An 18,604-nucleotide genomic window follows, 5' to 3' on the forward strand; every position below is an offset into this window, starting at 1 on the left:
CCTTCATTTTCTCTACATTTTACCCAACCATTTATTGTATTTTTCTTGCCCTCAAATGCATTTTAAAAAGCTTATTATAGACGAAGTGTGGACATTGCTGGCAATACTAACATTTATTGCCCATCCCTAACTTCCCCTGAACTGAGGAGGTATTAAATCTTTCCTCTTCCCCTTTAGTCCTGAAATGTCAACGTACAAGTTTTGCCTCCACAGATGCTGCTTGGCCTGCCGGGATCCTCCAAGGTTCTGTTTTTGTCCTAGATTTCAGCATCTGCAGGCTCTTCATAACACTGAGGTAACTTTTACTCTGAGGATTGTGAATCCTTGGAATTCTCTATCTCGGTAGTGCAGAGATGGAGTCCGTAAATATGTGCAAGGCCGGTAGTCATTCATTGTAGGAAATCAAAGTTTAGAGGGATTGAGCATGAGGTTAGTGATCAGATCAGCCGTAGTGAATCAGCGATTATATTCTGATTCATTGCGTTGGAGTGGAATGTGAGGCTTTTTCACAGCAGGAACCGATGTTGCCCTTTCTATACCTTTTCCCCCAGAAACTGTGCAGGATTTTCTTGGGATTCAAGAAGAGAAAAAGACAAAGAGCAAGGTTGGTATATTTTCACCATATTTGCCTACGTTTCAAAACATTAGAACAAATCTAACCAAAAATTAAAGTTTATTTTAAGAAGCGTGGCTACCAGTAATTCCCCTCTAATTAAACACTTCAGCAAGATATTCCACTTCCTTACTTATGCTGTTGGCGTTTAGGGCAGCAATGAAAGTCCTCCATCTGTGGTGGTGTTCAGGGCTTCCTTCATCGTGCCAGTAGCTTCCTCTCGGTTTTCACTCCTGTCAGTCATCCAAGTCCCAGGTGGAGACTCAGGAATATGGCCACACTCAGATGTAGAAGGATTCTTCATTGCTGTTTCAGTAACAATTTTGTTTTACCAGTCAAGGGTGCTAGCCCTGAGCTGAACCCTCAAACCTGGAGGGCCATTGGGTCAACTTAGTCTGTCTTCTACCCTTTGACCTGTTTGGCATGTGTAACCCTACCAAGAGCCAAAGCATAAAGCCCTGACTCCAGACAACATAGCTCTCTGGGTCATTGAGACACGCAAGCCTCTAAATCATGTCAATGGTCAGGCAGAGTGAGAACATTTGTCAGTAACAGGCAGAATTCAGTCATGGAAACAATACTGAGGTAAAACAAGAAAGGTAGAAACAAGATGCAGTCAGGCTGACTACAGAAAGAGGTGACAGTAGAGCTCAACTCAAAACAGACAAGCAAAACAACGAGCAGGTAAAATGTCCAACTGCAGGAGATGTGGCTAGTCTCCATTCCATATCAAAGAGCTCTGCCCAGCAAAACTAGCGAAGAAAACAGGTATTACGCTAAACCCAACAAAGACAGTGCTCATGGGGCCAGGGAAACATAAACTCAGTGTGAAGGGAATGTTCACGACTTCCATCCGTCGAAATGAGAAACAGGTAAAAGAGGATATCTACAGTATATTGTTCAGAATCTCTTCTCACCACTGCTGGGTTGACATGCCACCGAGAAGTTGAACCTCATTGCAAGATTGGACTTGCTAAACAATGTTTAGTGAATTTATATGTTTAGGAGAAATACCCAGAGTTATTCACAGGCCTGGGGGTGCTGAAAGAAGAGTACCTTCTCCAACTGAGTCCAGGAGTGACATCCTACTCTTTGACCACAGCGAAGTGTAGAGCAGTCCCATTGATGAACAAAGTCAAAGCTGGACTTGATTCCTGGGATGGCAGGACTTTCATATGATGAAAGACTGGATCTACTAGGCTTATACTCATTGGAATTTAGAAGATTGAGGGGGGATCTTATTGAAACGTATAAAATCCTAAAGGGATTGGACAGGCTAGATGCAGGAAGATTGTTCCCGATTTTGGGGAAGTCCAGAACGAGGGGTCACAGTTTGAGGATAAAGAGAAGCCTTTTAGGACCGAGATGAGGAAAAACTTCTTCACACAGAGAGTGGTGAATCTGTTGAATTCTCTGCCACAGGAAACAGTTGAGACCAGTTCATTGGCTATATTTAACAGGGAGTTAGATATGGTCCTTGTGGCTAAAGGGATCAGGGGGTATGGAGAGAAGGCAGGTACAGGGTTCTGAGTTGGAGGATCAGCCATGATCATACTGAATGGCGGTGCAGGCTCAAAGGGCCAAATGGCCTACTCCTGCACCTATTTTCTATGTTTCTATGAGAAAATGGAGGCGCTTGGCATCATAACCGGAGTGAATGGACCTTATGACTGGTGTGTGGGCGTTGTTCCTGTTCCCAAACCAGATGGCACAGGGAGGACTTGTGTTGATCTAACAAAATTAAATAATACAGGGAAAAGTTTACTCTGCCCTCTGAGCACACATTGGATATGCTGGGTGGAGCAAAGTTCTTCATCAAACTAGATGCAAACTCAGGGTTCTGGCAGATCCATTTAGCTCCTGAGTCACAGAAGCTCACAACCTTTCTCACACTATATTGTTGACTCTATGCCTTCAAAAGACTCCCTTTAGACATCTCATCAGCCCCTGTACTCTTTCAGATGGGGAGGAACGAAGTTTTGGAGAGGCTGGAAGGAGCAGTTTGCCACGTGGATGATCTACTCATCTTCAGAGGCTCAAGTGAGGAACATGATCAAAGAGCGGTTGCTGCCTTAGAGAAACTGAAACAGGCCGGAATCACCCTGAACAAAACAAAAATGTAAATTTGCAAAGTTGGAGGTGAACTTTTCAGCCACCAACTGTCCTCAGAGGGAGTGCAACCAGAATCAGACAAAGTTGCAGGAGTTCAGAACATGGAACGACTTCCTTGGTGTGGTAAACCAGCTGGGAAAGTTCGTTCCAGATTTGGCAGAGAAAACAAAGCCACTAGGAGACCTCCTCGCTCAGAGAAATGTTTGCACCGGGGATACACCATGGGAGAAGTTATCCTCATCACTTAAAGCAGAGCTTATCTCTCCACCAACATTGGCCATCTTTGATCCGAACAAAGCGACCAAGGTCTCAGCTGCTGCCTCTTCCTTTGGCCTAGAGGAAGTGTCATACAAAACTGCAATGGTGGATGGAAACTGGTGGCATATGCATCAAGAGCACTGGCTCCTACGTTATGCCCAAGTCAAAAAGGAGATGCTGGCTCTTGTGTGGACTTGTGAATGCTTCAGCTGTTACTTGATAGGCACTAAATTCCTACTTGAAACAGACCACAAGCCACGTGTCAGCATCCTCAGCTCGAAACACTTGAATGACTTACCTTCATGTCTGCAAAGATTCAGAATAAGGCTTATGTGATACTGTCATGACCTTGAACACGTCCCCAGCAATTCTTTGACAACACCAGACACTCTATCGAGGATGCCATGCAAAAGTGAGTGGACAGAAGCTGACTCCGCCCTCATGGAAGATACCAACACCTATGTAGCTCAGGTACATGAAAGCTTTCCTGCATCACAGAGTAAACTGGACAAAATTCACACTGAGTTGAAAAAGGACCAAATCTGCAGCAATACTGTGAGCATGGATGGCCAGCTGTTCCAAAAGGAGCTCACAAACTCGTGATGGTTTGCTGGTAAAGGGCTCCAGACTCATCATTCCTGCTTCTATGCGCACCAAAATCATCAGTCAAATCCACCAAGGACATCAAGGCATCGAAAAGTCATCTAAGAACAAGGCAATCCATGTGGTTGGTGGCCTGGTCTGAGCACACAGCTGGGAGATCATATAAAGCAATGTGAAGCATGCAGAAAACTGCATAAAAATCAAGCTGAACCTCTCTGTTCCACAGAATTCCCAGACTTCCCGTGGCAAATTGCAGAAACGGACATTTTCCAGCTGAAAAGAGACAAATACCTTCTCACTGTGGATTACTACTTACAGAATGTTGAGATGTCCAAGCTATCCTCTGCATCCTCAGCAGCAGTTATACAGCATCTGAAAGCTGTATTTGCTTGCAGTGGAATACCAGAGACACTTGTGTCAGACAACGATCCACAATTCACAAACGAGAAAGTCTGCAGATGCTGGAAATCTGAACAACACACACAAAATGCTGGAGGAACCCAGCAGGCCAGGCAGCATCCATGGAAAAGAGTACAGTCGACTGAAACCCTTCGGCAGGTCCACAATTCAGCTGCGCAAAATTCGAACACCAGACAAGCAGTCCACAGTACCCACAAGCAAATGGAGAAATGGAAAGAGCACTGCAACTGTTGAGAGTCGCCTACTGAAGTCAAAAGATGCCTACAAAGCACTGCTAGCTTATTGCTCCACATCTCTTGTGAATGAGCAGAGCAGTCAATAGGCCGGAGCCTGAGAACAAGCCTGCCCATTCCTCCTTCCCTTCTCCAACCTCACGTACCAGACTTCGACAAAGTGAGAAACTTTGAGACAACACAGCGTGAGAAAACAAACAGCATTCATGATCTCAGACACAAAGCAAAATCTTTGTCACAGCTCAGGAGTGGTGAAGATATTTGGGTTTCAGACCAACACACCAAAGGAACAATAGTCCGGCAGTGTGCACCACGATCGTTTGTGATTATCACAAGATGAAATCAGGCAGAACAGGCCTGTGCTAGTGTGCCTTCAACCTCCATGAAAGGTAGAGAAAGAAATAGAGTGGCCTGGTCCTTATGATGAGGATCACCTACCTGGATGGACGTACCTGTACGAGGATATCAAGTCAAGTCACTTTTTATTGTCATTTCGACCATAAACTGCTGGTACAGTACACAGTAAAAACGAAACAACATTCCTCCAGGACCATGGTGTGACATGAAACAACACAAAACTACACTAGATTGAGACAACACAAGGCTACACTAGACTACGTAAGACAACACAAAAACTACACTAGACTACAGACCTACACAGGACTACATAAAGTGCACAAAACAGTGCAGGGCAGTACAATAAATAATAATAGAGTGGATATCCATCCACTCTAACATTTTCAGAACCTATACCAGATCGGGTTGCTTATCTGTCCCAGCACAGTGATATACCCCACAGCCTAGTAGCTTAGGGCAAGTGATGAAAGGGGCAGAATAATCTTCTCACTTTGCCGGGGTATTCAGGTAGTCGACCCTGACCTCCATTAGATCTAGTGCTTTTTAAGAAGGGCTGTAATGCAGAAAACATTTCACAAAACGAGACTGTTCTTTTTTTTAAAAAAAGAACTGATTGGATATAGGAGGAAAACAAAGGAAGAGACTATTAAAAACAAAGAGAAAACCAGTTATACTGTTGGCAGTTCTTTTCTATGTTCATGTAAGAAGCATAAGCTGCATGCTCTGAGTAAAGTGAACTGAATCGCTCCATTTCAGTGACTACAATTTCAAAGCAGCTCTATAGACAAGAGGTACACGCCTAGTTTTTCTTTTTTTCAAGAAGGGGGGATGTAGTGGTAATTAATGGTGTCATTCCTATGCCACTCAGTTAGCCGCTTCCCGACGAGAGGAGCTGACAAGCAGGGTTATCAAGAAAGTTCATTTGAGCACCCTGCATGCTGGTGTCCCTCGATAACGAATACAACATCCTTATGTTCTAAAAACATGATCACTCTGCATTCTATCAGTGTTCCCATAATTTCCTCCACATTCACTGACCTTTTCTTCAATGTAATAATCCCTCATGTTCTCTGACCTTTCCCTCAATGTGTATTGAAGAATGTCACCAGTGATACCACCAATTACACTGTTATGTCCATGACCAAGTCTCTGGAAAAACTAGTGGATATGAAAGTCTATTCATCACTCGAAGCAGACATTCTAACCCTTTTAGCAGAGACTCCAAAACTCAAAATTCGTCAGGTTTTTATCTATTAAAATAAATGTTAATAGTCGGTGACTCAATACAATTTCAGTAATTACAATGACATCATTTACTTTAATATTTTGTGACATTGAATTACACATTTACAGTGGGAGCACATTATAACTGACAAGGTACCTAAGGAGGTTCAAACAATTTTGCTGGAACAAGCTAATTCACACAGAGGATCTAAAAGCTTGAGGACAGAGAACCCAGTTGTCAAGATTACGTTCCAATTATTGATAGATCAAATATACCTATGACCATGTTTGGTATGCAGAGGGACAAAATGTATTCTGGTCTGGCATCCCTCCTCGATCGCTGAAAGATGAGTGCAAAATAATTTAGCTGTAGGTGCCTTGCTGAATGCAGGCCAATTAACATAGCCCCATTGCCTTATGTTTGGCTGCTGCAGACAAAGATGGCTAGTGTTCACATCACTTTACAAACCATATCTTGAGCAGCTAGAGCATTGCAAAGGGCGAACAGCCTGTGCTCTGTAGGTAGCTTTTCAGTTCAAAATCCATTATTGTTTTTACTTAACATTTCAGCAGCTTATTTTTGAAAACTGCTTGGTTCTTATTTGCGGTGGCCCATATCTGACAATTCCCTAACAGGCACAAGAGGCATCTATTGTCTGTATCTGCTTTAACTGTTGTTTCTCTCTCATTTCAGCATTCAGATGAGGAGCCCAAATTGCTGGAACTTCAACATTACCCGGGGTTCAGCGCATTGCAGCCCACCCCTCTGCCCAATGAGACTTCACTGGACCAGATCCTGGATAATGTGCTAAAAGCTCGTGGTCATTTGAAGAAACAGGTCGGTGTTATCTCGCTCAACAATTCCTCCTCAAGCAGGTCACATGCATTCTGGTCTGCATGGGCCGGAACCAGGTTCTAGTTATAGTTGGGTTGATTAAAGTGTGGAAGTTGAGGCAAGGCAACAAAGTTTAGTGAAAGAGCGGGGATTTGAAGGCTCTACCCTCCTGCAGTGGAGGAGGAGGAATGTGGGGCAACGCCGTGCCCACAACTAGTAGAGCTTTTGCCTCACAGGGCCAGAGACTCAGGTTCAATACTGACCTCAGGTTCAAAGGTTCAAAGTACATTTATTATCAAAGTATGGATGCAGTATACAGCCCTGAGATTTGTCTTCCCACAGAAAGCCACAGGACCCATTCAAAGAAAAATATCAAAAGCCCCCACACGCAAATGGCAAAAAAAAGAGTGAAAAACACAGAATACAAAACACTAGTTCACAAAGTCATCAAAGGAGTCCCGGCATATTCAGTTCAGTTCAATCTAGCGCTGTGTCATTCATTAACTTCAAGCCACAGATCCAGCCGCCCCAATCAATATCACGCAAAAAAGCACCAAAAGAGGAGTGACCAGAAACCAGAAACACATCATAACATGAACTACTGAGTCCAGTCCACAAATGCATCTATTAAAACTTGTCCAGGACCCAGACTCCCGCACTTTCTCCCTGCCAAGAGGGAGAGAGAAACCATTTGAACACGGGGAGCTTCCTCCGAGAGCAGCATACGAGAGGGTCAGAGAGACCGGACAAACGCAGACAACTTTCTCCAGGAACCGCGAGCGAGAGAGAGAGAAGCCATTCGAACGCAGGTAGACGGCACTGAACACACACCCGCCTTCCGCTCTCGCCCTCGACGCTGAGATCGGCGAGAAATGGTGTCAATCACGGGCTCACGCACCCCCATCTCCAAGCTTCTTAGCCTCGGGGCCAGTCACTGTGCTCGAAACCTTCCCGAGTCCTCTCAGAGACAGAAAGCAATTGGCCTGATAACACACCATCAAAGTGTAGGTCACAGGCTCCAACAGCAGCGGAACCACATTTGAAGATAAAAGAAGACATTAAAAAAAAATGAAAGAAGTTGTTTTTGTGAACTGTGCTGCATGAATGGAGTTTGCATCTTTTTCCTGTGACCTCATGAGTTTATCCTGAGTGATCCAGGTTCCTCCCACAACCCAAAGCCGTGGCTTGGTGGGTTAATTGGTCACTGTCTGTAAGTAAATGGTAGAATCTGGAGAAGTTTGGGGGAATATAGGGTGGAAAAAATGGTTTCAATGTAGGATTAATGAAAATGTGTGGTTGATGGTAACCTTGGACTCAATGGGTCGAAGGACCTATTTCCAGAAATCTCTCTATTATACTGACTAAATGGAAGAATGAAGTCAAAAGTATAATTGGAGAGCTGGCACAGAACAAAGGAGGGTAAAGGGAGGGGTACCAGGAACAATAGTGAGTCAGATTTAATCAGGGACTGTTCAATTGAACATGAACACCAACTTTGGGAAGGATGCTAGGCTTTAGAAAGAGAGAGCATGGGATTAGACTGAAACTTCAGTATGGAAACTAGAGGTCAGGGTTGTGGAGAGCTTAAAAGGTTGGGGTGATCTCCAAAGCATCAAGGGGAGATGTGCTAGAGTCTAGTCAATTGAACTGGTTAGCATTGGAAAGGTCATGTTGAAGAACTTGAGACTGAAAGGTGGAGGATTTAAGCAGCAGTGGGATGTGGAGACATTGGTATCCAGCATCAGATGGACATGCCTAAGAGTGTGAATGAGAAAATCATGTGAAGATGTGTGTCTTCTAGTTATCAAAGTAATGGATACGGCCCTGTCCATCATATGTAAAGCCATCCCCAGCATTGAGCATATCTACATGAAACACTGTCGCAGGAAAGCAGCATCCATCATCAGGGACCCCCACCACATGGACATGCTCTCTTCTTGCTGCTGTCATCAGGAAGAAGGTACAGGAGCCTCAGGACTCACACCACCAGGTTCAAAAACAGTTATTACCCCTCAGCCATCAGGGTCTTGAAGCAGAGGGGATAACTTCACTCAACTTCACTTAACCAGTCATTAAAATGTTCCCACAACCAATGGACTCACTTTCAAGGACACTTCATCTCATTTTCTCGATATTTATTACTTATTTATCAATTATTATTTTTCATTCTTTCTTGTATTTGCACAGTTTGGTGTCTTTTGCACACAATTTGAACGCCCAAGTTGGCGTGGTCTTTCATTGATTCCCTTATGGTTGTTATTCTATGGATTTATTGAGTATGCCTGCAAGAAAATGAATCTCAGGTTTGTATATGGTGACTGTGTACTTTGATAATAAATATACTTTGAAGTTTGAATAGCCTGCCTGTATAGAATCTATCAATACATTAATGTTTTTGAAAGTCTCCAGTATATCTCCCCTTTAATGTTTTATTCTCTAAGGAGATCAAGCCCAAACTCTCCAGCCCCTCCACATGACTAACTTCTAATATCCATAATATCCCGTTCTCTTTCTGAAGTCTAACATCTTTCTAAAGTTAGTATTCCAGATTATTCAGATTGGTTAAAGCTACTGTATGTTTGAAAGATATAGTAAAGGAGGGAACAAAGATGGAGGGATTGAAAGAACAAACAAGAGAAAATTTGCAGACGCTGGAAATCTGAGCAACACACACAAAATGCTGGAGGAACTCAGCAGGCCAGGCAGCATCTATGGAAAAGAGTACAATCAACATTTCGGGCCGAGACCCTTCATCAGGACTGGAGAAAAACGATGAGAAGGCGGGGGGAGGGGTGGAAAAACCACAAGGCTCTGTCCGCCAGAGAAAGCAGGATCTCCCAGTGGCCACACATTTTAACTCCACGTCCTATTCCCATTCTGATATGTCTATCCACGGCCTCCTCTACTGTCAAGATGAAGCCACACTCAGGTTGGAGGAACAACACCTTATATTCCGTCTGGGTAGCCTCCAACCTGATGGCATGAACATTGACTTCTCTAACTTCTGTTAATGCCCCACCTCCTCTCTGTACCCCATCCGTTGTTTATTTATTATATATATATATACTCTTTTTCTCTCTCTCCTTTTTCTCCCTCTGTCCCTCTCACTATACTCCTTGCCCATCCTCTGGGCTTCCCCCCTCCCCCGTTCTTTCTCCCTAGGCCTCCCATCCCATGATCCTCTCATATCCCTTTTGCCAATCACCTGTCCAGCTCTTGGCTCCATCCCTCCCCCTCCTGTCTTCTCCTATCATTTTGGATCTCCCCCTCCCACTCCCACTTTCTAATCTCTTACTAGCTCTTCTTTCAGTTAGTCCTGATGAAGGGTCTCGGCCTGAAACGTCGACTGTACCTCTTCCTAGAGATGCTGCCTGGCCTGCTGTGTTCACCAGCAACTTTCATGTGCGTCGCTTGAAATTCCAGCATTTGCGGATTTCCTCGTGTTTGCGAGGTGAAAGGCGAAACTGGGAGGGGGGAGGGGTGACGCTGGGAAGTTAATTGGTGAGAGAGATACAAGGCTGGATACAAGGGGAACCCCCCCCTTTCTTCCGTGGCCTTCTGTCCTCTTCTGTCAGTTTCCCCCGATGGGTGTATCCTGTCTTTATTTCAGGTTTCCGGCAACTATAGTTTTTGTTTGTTTCTTTGGGAGAGTCTTGGGCCTAGAGGAGAGGGAATGACATGAATCTGGATGCACTTCCCCACAACCTTCCTCCGTGAGTTCCTGTACTCACCACGTTAATCCTTCTTTTCTGTATTCCTACATGCCTCAAAGGTCCTATTAATACTGCCTTCTGCGGCTACCCACAATGACTTCCCACACCCCAGGGTTCCAACTACTCCAGCTATGCCTCCATTTGCCCTCCCGTGGGTGCTTCTGGATGCTTATAATCCCCACCTCTTGTGGATTCCGGTTTCAGCCCCACTGTCTCCCCCTGCCCCCAGCAATCTGCCTGAGTTACTCACAGGCAAATGTGAAATATGGCAGGAGAGAGGGCCAATAACACCTCCAGCTAACAAAGACACTGATGTTCATGAAGCTCTGACCATGTCTGGGATTCACTATGGGCTCCGACACTGGTCAGACCCAGGCTAGGGTTCCAGGTCAGAGTCAGAATTGGGTTGTAGGACCAGGGTCTGGGCTCCAGATTGAACCCACTGTGAAAGCCAGACTTAAATTGCAGTTCTGATGTAACTGAGCTCAGTTTGCCTCCTTGAAGCAGGACAAGTGAAGAGGACATCGGGCCAGGAATCACGAGGGTTCAGAAAGTAAATGATATCCTGCATTAGCACACTTGAATTTTATAGTAATCTTTCCTATTCATCTGTCAGATGTGGATGGTTAAAACTGCATTCTGTTTTCCATTAATATTAGCCCTTGCCTGCACTTTTCTTGCTGCCTGCCCCAGTTCCCTGACTGGTTTCCCCCGATGCTTAATTCTTAAACTCACTCTGGCTAACACCAACTGTTGTCTCCAATGCAGACCGGCTATATTGCTGACTTTCAGCAGATGCTCAGCTCCCCAGTGGTGCAGGACATCCTTCTAGACAGCTTCTGGTGGTTTTTCCTGCATGAGCAGAAGGTGAGATTGTGCTGTAGCGAACGTTGGGTTATTTTTTTTACACTGCGTGCTGCTCACACCATTCATCCATACAGTACGGTGCACAAGGTACATATATAGCTGGGGTGCCTAAGACTTTTGCACAGTACTGTATTTGTCAACGTGGAACAGAGAGTAAGTTTGTAAATCTGGTGGGAGCAAAGGATGTTGGGAGTGGCAAGGGTAGAGTGCCGTGGGAGGGGTGTTTGAGCAGGTGGCAGAGAAGGAGTGCCAGGGGGCGGGGTGTGGCGCTGGTGTAGTCACACCCAGTCCTGAGACACCAGGCAAGGTCATTTAATTCCAAACAATCGGTTTATTGATCATTACAGAATGTCTCTATATTGCTTCCCTCTCCCTTCCCCTTTTCCCAACCATGATTCCCCTCTCCCTGCCCCCTTCCCACTCTCAGTCCACAATCGAGACCCATATCAGAATCTGATTTATCATCACTCACAGATGTCATGAAATTGTTTTTTTGCGGAGCAGTACAGTGCAAAACAAAACATAAAGTTACAACAGTACTATGGAAAAGTCTTAGGCACCCTAGCTATCTCTATCTATCTATATATCTATAGTTACTACATATCTGTAGTTACTGTGAAGGTTTTACACAATGCTGCAGGGAATCTGACTATGCTGTTTCTCTGATGCAATGCAACAGATTCAGGATTGTTTTTAATGTCATTCTCAGTACACAAGTGTAAAAGAGAATAACATAATTGTACTCCAGATCTGATGAAGCACAATATGATAAAGAACTCAATAATTACAAAAACACTATAGCTACAAATACATAAGATAGCTTATGTACATTGATTGCATGTACAAAAAGTGACACGCATTTCATCAGGACTGAAAGGGTCTCGGCCTGAAACGTCTACTGTTTACTCTTTTCCATAGATGCAGCCTGACCTGCTGAGTTCCTCCAGCATTTTGTGTGTTACTCTGGATTTCCAGCATCTGCAGAATCTCTTGTGTCATTGAATGATCCATTATCTTTTGCCACTGCACCAAATTTTATTCCATAATTCCCCTTTCCTCTGAGCCCCACATCCTTTTAACTTTTCGACCAGCCTGCTGCTATGTGTCATCAAGTTGTACCCTCACAGAGTCTCCTGGTTTTGTCTTTAAAATTCACTTACTCATAAGATTCGGCCTTCTCTGTGCTGAGTGCCCTTGAGTAACCTCTGCCTCTAAATGTGGATTTCTGATCCCTTCAGGATGACTCCAACAATTGTCCTCCCACCACCCACCACCACCACTCTCAGATTGGTCTGTACCCTGACAATCTCTTTCACTGATTTCTTACCAGCAAACTCTTAGTCGTCCAGTGCCAACAAACATTGGAATGGTAGTGAGAGCCTGTGAATTTTCCTCAGAGTCTGGGGTGCATTTCATCTGAACCCACTTTCAGAAGTATCAGACCCTGCAAGTATACACACAGTGGCCACTTTATTAGGCACAGGAGCGGGAGTGGTCTCATAAAGTGGCCTTCTGCTTTATGTGGTCTTCTGCTGCTGTAGCCCATCTCCTTCAAAGTTCAACGTGTTCTGCATTCACCAAAGCTCTTCTAGACACCACGGTTGTAATGCACGGTTATTTGAGTTACTGTTGTTTTCCTGTCAGCTTGAACCAGTCATGCCATTCTCTTCTGGCCTTTCTCGTTAACAAAGCATTTTCACCCACAGAAAGCCGCTCACTGGATTTTTTTTTTTTGTTTCTCACACCATTCTCTGTAAACTCCAGATACTGTTGTGTGTGAAAATCCCAGCAGTTTCTGAGATACTCAAACCACCCCATCTGGCACCAGCAATCATTCCCCTGTCAAAGTAACTTGGATCATATTTCTTCCCAATTCTGATTTTTGGTCTGGACAATACTTAACTAAATCTACAATAACAAAACCTCTTGCTTTTATGCTTTGAGTTGCTGCCACATGATTGGCTGATTAGATATTTGTATTAACAGGCAGGTGTACAGGTGTTTCTACTAAAATGGCCACTGAGTGTTGTTGGAGAATTAAGGGCCAGTGAAATTATAGAACAAGTTACAAATAAAAAGGAAGAAAGATTAGTGGGCTTAAAGATGGATAAATCCTGAAGGTCTGATGTGATGTATAGTACAGTGCAAAAGTCCTGGGCACATTTATATAGCTACAGTGCCAAAGGTTTTTGCACAGTACTGTAGTAGTTTCATGTATTGCACTGTACTGCTGCAAAAAAAAACAAATTACATGACATGTGAGTGATGATGAACCTGATTCTGATATGGGTGTCTATTGTGGACTGAGAGTGGGAAGGGGGCAGGGAGAGGGGAATCATGGTTGGGAAAAAGGGGAAGGGAGACAGGAAGGAGTGGGAAGCACCAGAGAGGCATTCTGTGATGTGCAGAAAACCAATCGTTTGGAATCAAATGACCTTTCCCCGGTGTCTCAGGACTGGGTGTGTCTGCACCAGCACTGTCCCCACCCCCGGCATTCCTTCTCTGCCACCTAGTCCGCACCCCTCCCACAGCGCTCCACCCTCACCATTCCTAATGTCCTTTGCTCCTGCCAGATTTACAAAGGTCAGTGCTGGGGTAGTTTTTTTTGGGGAAATTTCTGATAGACAGGACTAGTTTACGTTCAGAAAAGCAGGATTAATCACAGATAGGCCATCACTCTCCTCCAAAAGGACCACAAACTTGTCATTTAATTTGGAGGCTTGCGTGCGTCAATGACCCGGACAGCTGTGCTGGCTGGAGTCAGGACCTTGTGCTTTGGCTCTTAGTAAGGTCACCTGTGCCAAACAGGTCAAAGGACAGAGGCCAGACTAAGAGTGGTCCACCAGTCCTCCAGGTTTGGGGGTTCAGCTCAGGTAAAACAAAATTGTTACGAAAACAACAATGAAGAATCCTTCTACATCTGAGTGCGACGGTATTCCTGAGATTCCTCCCGGGGCTTGCATGACTGACAGGAATGAAAACCGAGAGGAAGCTATTGACATGAAGGAAACCCTGAACCCCACCAGAGATGGAGGACCTTCATTGCTGCCGTAAACGCCAGCGGCGTAGTGGGCAGTAGGTAGTAAGTAAGGCCATCGCTCTCTGAGAGTGAAGTATATGAGTGGGGTCTGTCACACAGCATGAACAATGAAAACCACCATCCATTTGCCATGAAATGCAACCCCATGGAAGTCCATGAAGTTGTATTTCAGATTACAGACAAAAAATATCGTCTAATCCGCCAATATCCACCTTACTGTTGCTTAAAGCCTTGCATCTTGATTCTGTTTAGTAAGCTGGCTCTGAATTCAAGATTATTTCTGATCAAACATCACAGGATACTATGAAACCAGGAGGCAATTGATCTTCTTCAGTGCTTAAAGGCATTTCTGCTTAACAGTGTGACCTGTGTACATTGGATACATAAGTGGAAAATGAAATCACGGTGAGTGGTCCCCCCATCCTGGGAATAGTGATTGCAAATTGAGATCTGTCACTCACTATGAGGAGTGATGGTTTGCAGGTCTTGATGAATAGTGAGCAGGAGTGATAGTGTGTCACTCGTGAGTACAAGTCATGATCTGCCAATTATTGTGAATAGTGAACAGGTTTTTCACACACGTTGAGCACAGATCATGGTCTCATTCATTGAATGGTGAGTGTAATTCAAGGGCTGCCACTCACTGAAAATTGTGACCACAAGTGATTGTGAGGTGATAACTCTCTGAGGCTAGTGCGATGAGTGACGCTCTGTCACCAGTGTGTTGGATTCCTGCAACATTGGACCTCATGAATCTTATTCCCTTTCAGACGCACAGTTCTGTGCAGTGCCGACTGTTTGATCGGATATCCAAGAATTACGTGCAGCTGATCATGGAAGGCTGGAGCTGGTCCTTCGGTGACCGTTTCCTTCAGGTTAGTTCGGACAGCCCTCCGCCATGAGCTGTGTCCATTATCAGTTTCCTGTTCATACACTAACCTAGCTGCCGCTCTGCACAATTTCCCCTAGTGTGTGATGGATGGGATAAAGTTAGAATCACCCTTCACTGCCGAAGAGGCTGCAGACTGTGTGCCCCCACACCCGCATGCCCTCCACAAACCCTTTCTTTCACTCTTCCACAGTTCCACACCTGATTCCATGTGCGTCCCTAACTCCTCTCTAATCTGCATTGAGTCCTGGGGTCATAGAACATAAAACATAGAAATCTACAGCACATTACAGGCCCTTCGGCCCACAATGTTGTCCAGACGACGTAACCTACTCTACAGACTGCCTAGAATTTCCCGACCGCATAGCCCTCTATTTTTTTAAGCTCCATGTACCTATCTAAGGGTCTTATAAAAGATCCTATTGTACCTGCTTCCACTACCGCCACCGGCAGTGCATTCCACACACCCACCACTCTCTGTGTGAAAAGCTTACCTCTGTCATCCCCATTGTACCTACTTCCAAGCACCTTAAATCTATGCCCCTTCATGTTAGCCATTTCAGCCCTGGGAAAAAGCCTCTGGCTATCCACAGGATCAATGACCCTCATCATCTTATACACCTCTATCAGGTCACCTCTCATCCTCCGTCGCTCCAAAGAGAAAAGGCCAAGTTCACGCAACCTATTTTCATAAGGCATGCTCCCCAATCCAGGCAACATCCTTGTAAATCTCCTCTGCACTCTCTATATAGTATCCACATCCTTCCTGTAGTGAGGTGACCAGAACTGAACACAGTTCTCCAAGTAGGGTCTAACTAAGGTCTTAGATAGCTGTAACAGGCAATAATTCCCACAGAGTTTAGCTGTGAGACTGGCACTTGTAGTGACTAGACTAGATAATGTTGACCTCTTCCACTGTCAGTCTAGTCTGTGTGCACCATATGCTTCAACCATCACTCTGCCCGTTCACCCCAAAGCACCAACTGCTCCGTCCCACCTTCATCGTCCATCCCACAGTCTGCCACCATCCATCCTGCTCTCTGAAACCCACTATCCCAACCCAGAGAGCACAGTCTGCCACCATCCATCCTGCTCTCTGAAACCCACTATCCCAACCCAGAGAGCACAGTCTGCCACCATCCATCCTGCTCTCTGAAACCCACTATCCCAACCCAGAGAGCACAGTCTGCCACCATCCATCCTGCTCTCTGAAACCCACTATCCCAACCCAGAGAGCACAGTCTGCCACCATCCATCCTGCTCTCTGAAACCCACTATCCCAACCCAGAGAGCACAGTCTGCCACCATCTATCTGCTCCCTGGTGCTGTCCTTCCAGACCTGGAGAATCATCAATTCTGTTGCAGGCACAGTTGCCAACGGTGATGTTGTCATTTGGAGAGTCTGAAGTAGATTGATCTGAGGCTCTAAACATCCTCCCTTGAGGATGCTCAAAGGAACAATGGTGAGGCTCAACTAATTGATTTTATAACTGACAGGTTGCTGGAATCTGGATTTGACCCTTCGGATAGAGGGAAGCTTAAGCAAGCTAACATAAAAACAGAACCAGAATATTACAGGCCCACAATCATAACCAATTCTAGTGAAGTTGCTAAAAGGAGCCATTGGATGCACTCTGTGTGTTACTAAAAATACTCAGATGGTCTAGTGGTCAGAGGCAGTTCACCAGTTACTTATCCAGGAACTTCCATTGAGTCATAGAGTCATAAGGTTATCGATCATGGGAAAAGGCCTTTTGGCCCAACTCATTCATGGCACCTACCTGAGCTAATGCCATCGTCTCACTACCTCACTATTTTTTATTGCTCCCTTTTTTGCACTAATTATTTAATTTTACTCTCCTCCCATCCGATAGGCGCTACAGGAGCCTCCGCTCCCGTACCAGCAGGCTCGAGAAGAGCTTCTTCCCTGAGGCTGTGACCCTCACATCACAGTGCTAAGCAGTATTGCACCCATATTGGACTGTCTCAGTACTTTTATATTTGTATGCTATAGCACTTACTTTTTATATGCAGTTATTTTGTAAATAATACTATTCTTTTGCACTTCTGGTCAGATGCTAACTGCATTTCTTTGGCTTTGTATCTGTACTCGGCACAATGACAATAAAGTTGAATCTAATCTAATCTATATTTTATATGTGTGTGTGTATATACCCGTACTATTGTAATTTATAGTTTTCTTTATTCTGTACAACACTGTACTGCTGCCGCAAATTAACGATTTTCACAACATATGCCTGTCATATTGAACCTGGCTTGCCTGTACAAGGCCTATATCCCTCTAATTCTTCCTGTCCAAGAACATGTCCAAATGTCTTGTATGCATTGTAATTGTACCTGCCTTTACCACTTCCTCTGGCAACTCATTCCACATACCTGTCACCATCTGTGTGAAAAACTTGACCCTCAGGTTGCCTTTGATGCCCTGTAATTTTAGATTTCCCTGCCTTGGGAAAAAAAGCCTGTATCCTGGTTCTGGTGATCTTATAAACCTCTTCAACATTACCTGTCAGCATCCTTCGCTCCAAGGAAAGCAGTCACAGACTTATCCGCCTGAGTCTGGAATAGTCAGCATGCCTTTGTGCTTGTCTCACCGATGTCCTAGAGCTCTCCTGAGATCATAATGAAGGCTGGTGAGGGAAAGGTAGTGGATGTTGTTTACATGGACTTCAGCAAGGCCTTTGACAAAGTTGTGCAAGTGGGGCAGGGTCCAGAAGGTTCAGTCACTTGGCGTTCGGGATAAAGTAGGAAACTGGCTTCGGCATTGGCCGAGTGGGAGAAGACAGAGCAGTTGATCTTGTCTCTGACTGGAGGTCTGTGACGAGTGGTGTGTCGCAGGGATCGGTGCTGGCTCCATTGTTGATCATCTAAGTTAATGATTTAAATGAGGACGTGGTAAACTGGATCAGAAAATTTACGGATGACACCCGGGAGGGGGGAGAAGATGGCGGCGCGACGGCAGCGCGCGCGACCACTTCGGTGATGATATCTGTTATCTGTCAAGTAGGGGACCGTGCACAATTCTGATTTGATGGAGATAAACGCAAGGGCATGAAGGAACATCTGGAAAATTTCTGAAATGCCTGCTTCGCTGTCGCTGCTACTGTGTGGTAACCGGAATCTCCGGAGCAGAAGGCTCCGAAATCCTCGGCTTTGCGTGTTTCAGCGGCCGGGGAGAGGTCGAAGGCGCTCGGCAGAGGATGGCGCTCGGGAGGCTGTATCGGAAAGGCTGGTCAGAAGATTGAAGTTTTCGGACGGATGGATTCAGTGTCGGCTGTGGTTGGCTGCTTCCAAGGCATCGGCAAGTTGACGGTGCCTGGAGGTTTATGGCAGGGAGTTTCTCCCTTTTGCCGCCTGCTATCGGGGACTCGGGAGTCGATCGACTCGGGACTTTGAGACTTTTTTTTTACTGTGCCCAT

The 18,604-nt window shown here is 45.1% G+C and overlaps 1 protein-coding gene across 3 annotated transcripts in view; it reads left to right on the forward strand.

Annotated features, from left to right (window-relative positions):
• The window catches only part of LOC134354374 (protein FAM227A-like), an 81,415-nt gene that overhangs the window by 13,150 nt on the left and 49,661 nt on the right, over positions 1-18,604 (forward strand). For all 3 annotated transcript variants that reach the window (XM_063063343.1, XM_063063344.1, XM_063063345.1), the window contains 4 exons: positions 552-604; positions 6,515-6,658; positions 11,137-11,235; positions 15,046-15,150. In XM_063063343.1, coding sequence (XP_062919413.1) covers positions 552-604; positions 6,515-6,658; positions 11,137-11,235; positions 15,046-15,150 — 401 coding nt within the window. The remainder of the gene's footprint in view (positions 1-551; positions 605-6,514; positions 6,659-11,136; positions 11,236-15,045; positions 15,151-18,604) is intronic.

Source organism: Mobula hypostoma, chromosome 11 (assembly GCF_963921235.1).
Source record: "Mobula hypostoma chromosome 11, sMobHyp1.1, whole genome shotgun sequence".
NCBI lineage: Eukaryota > Metazoa > Chordata > Chondrichthyes > Myliobatiformes > Myliobatidae > Mobula > Mobula hypostoma.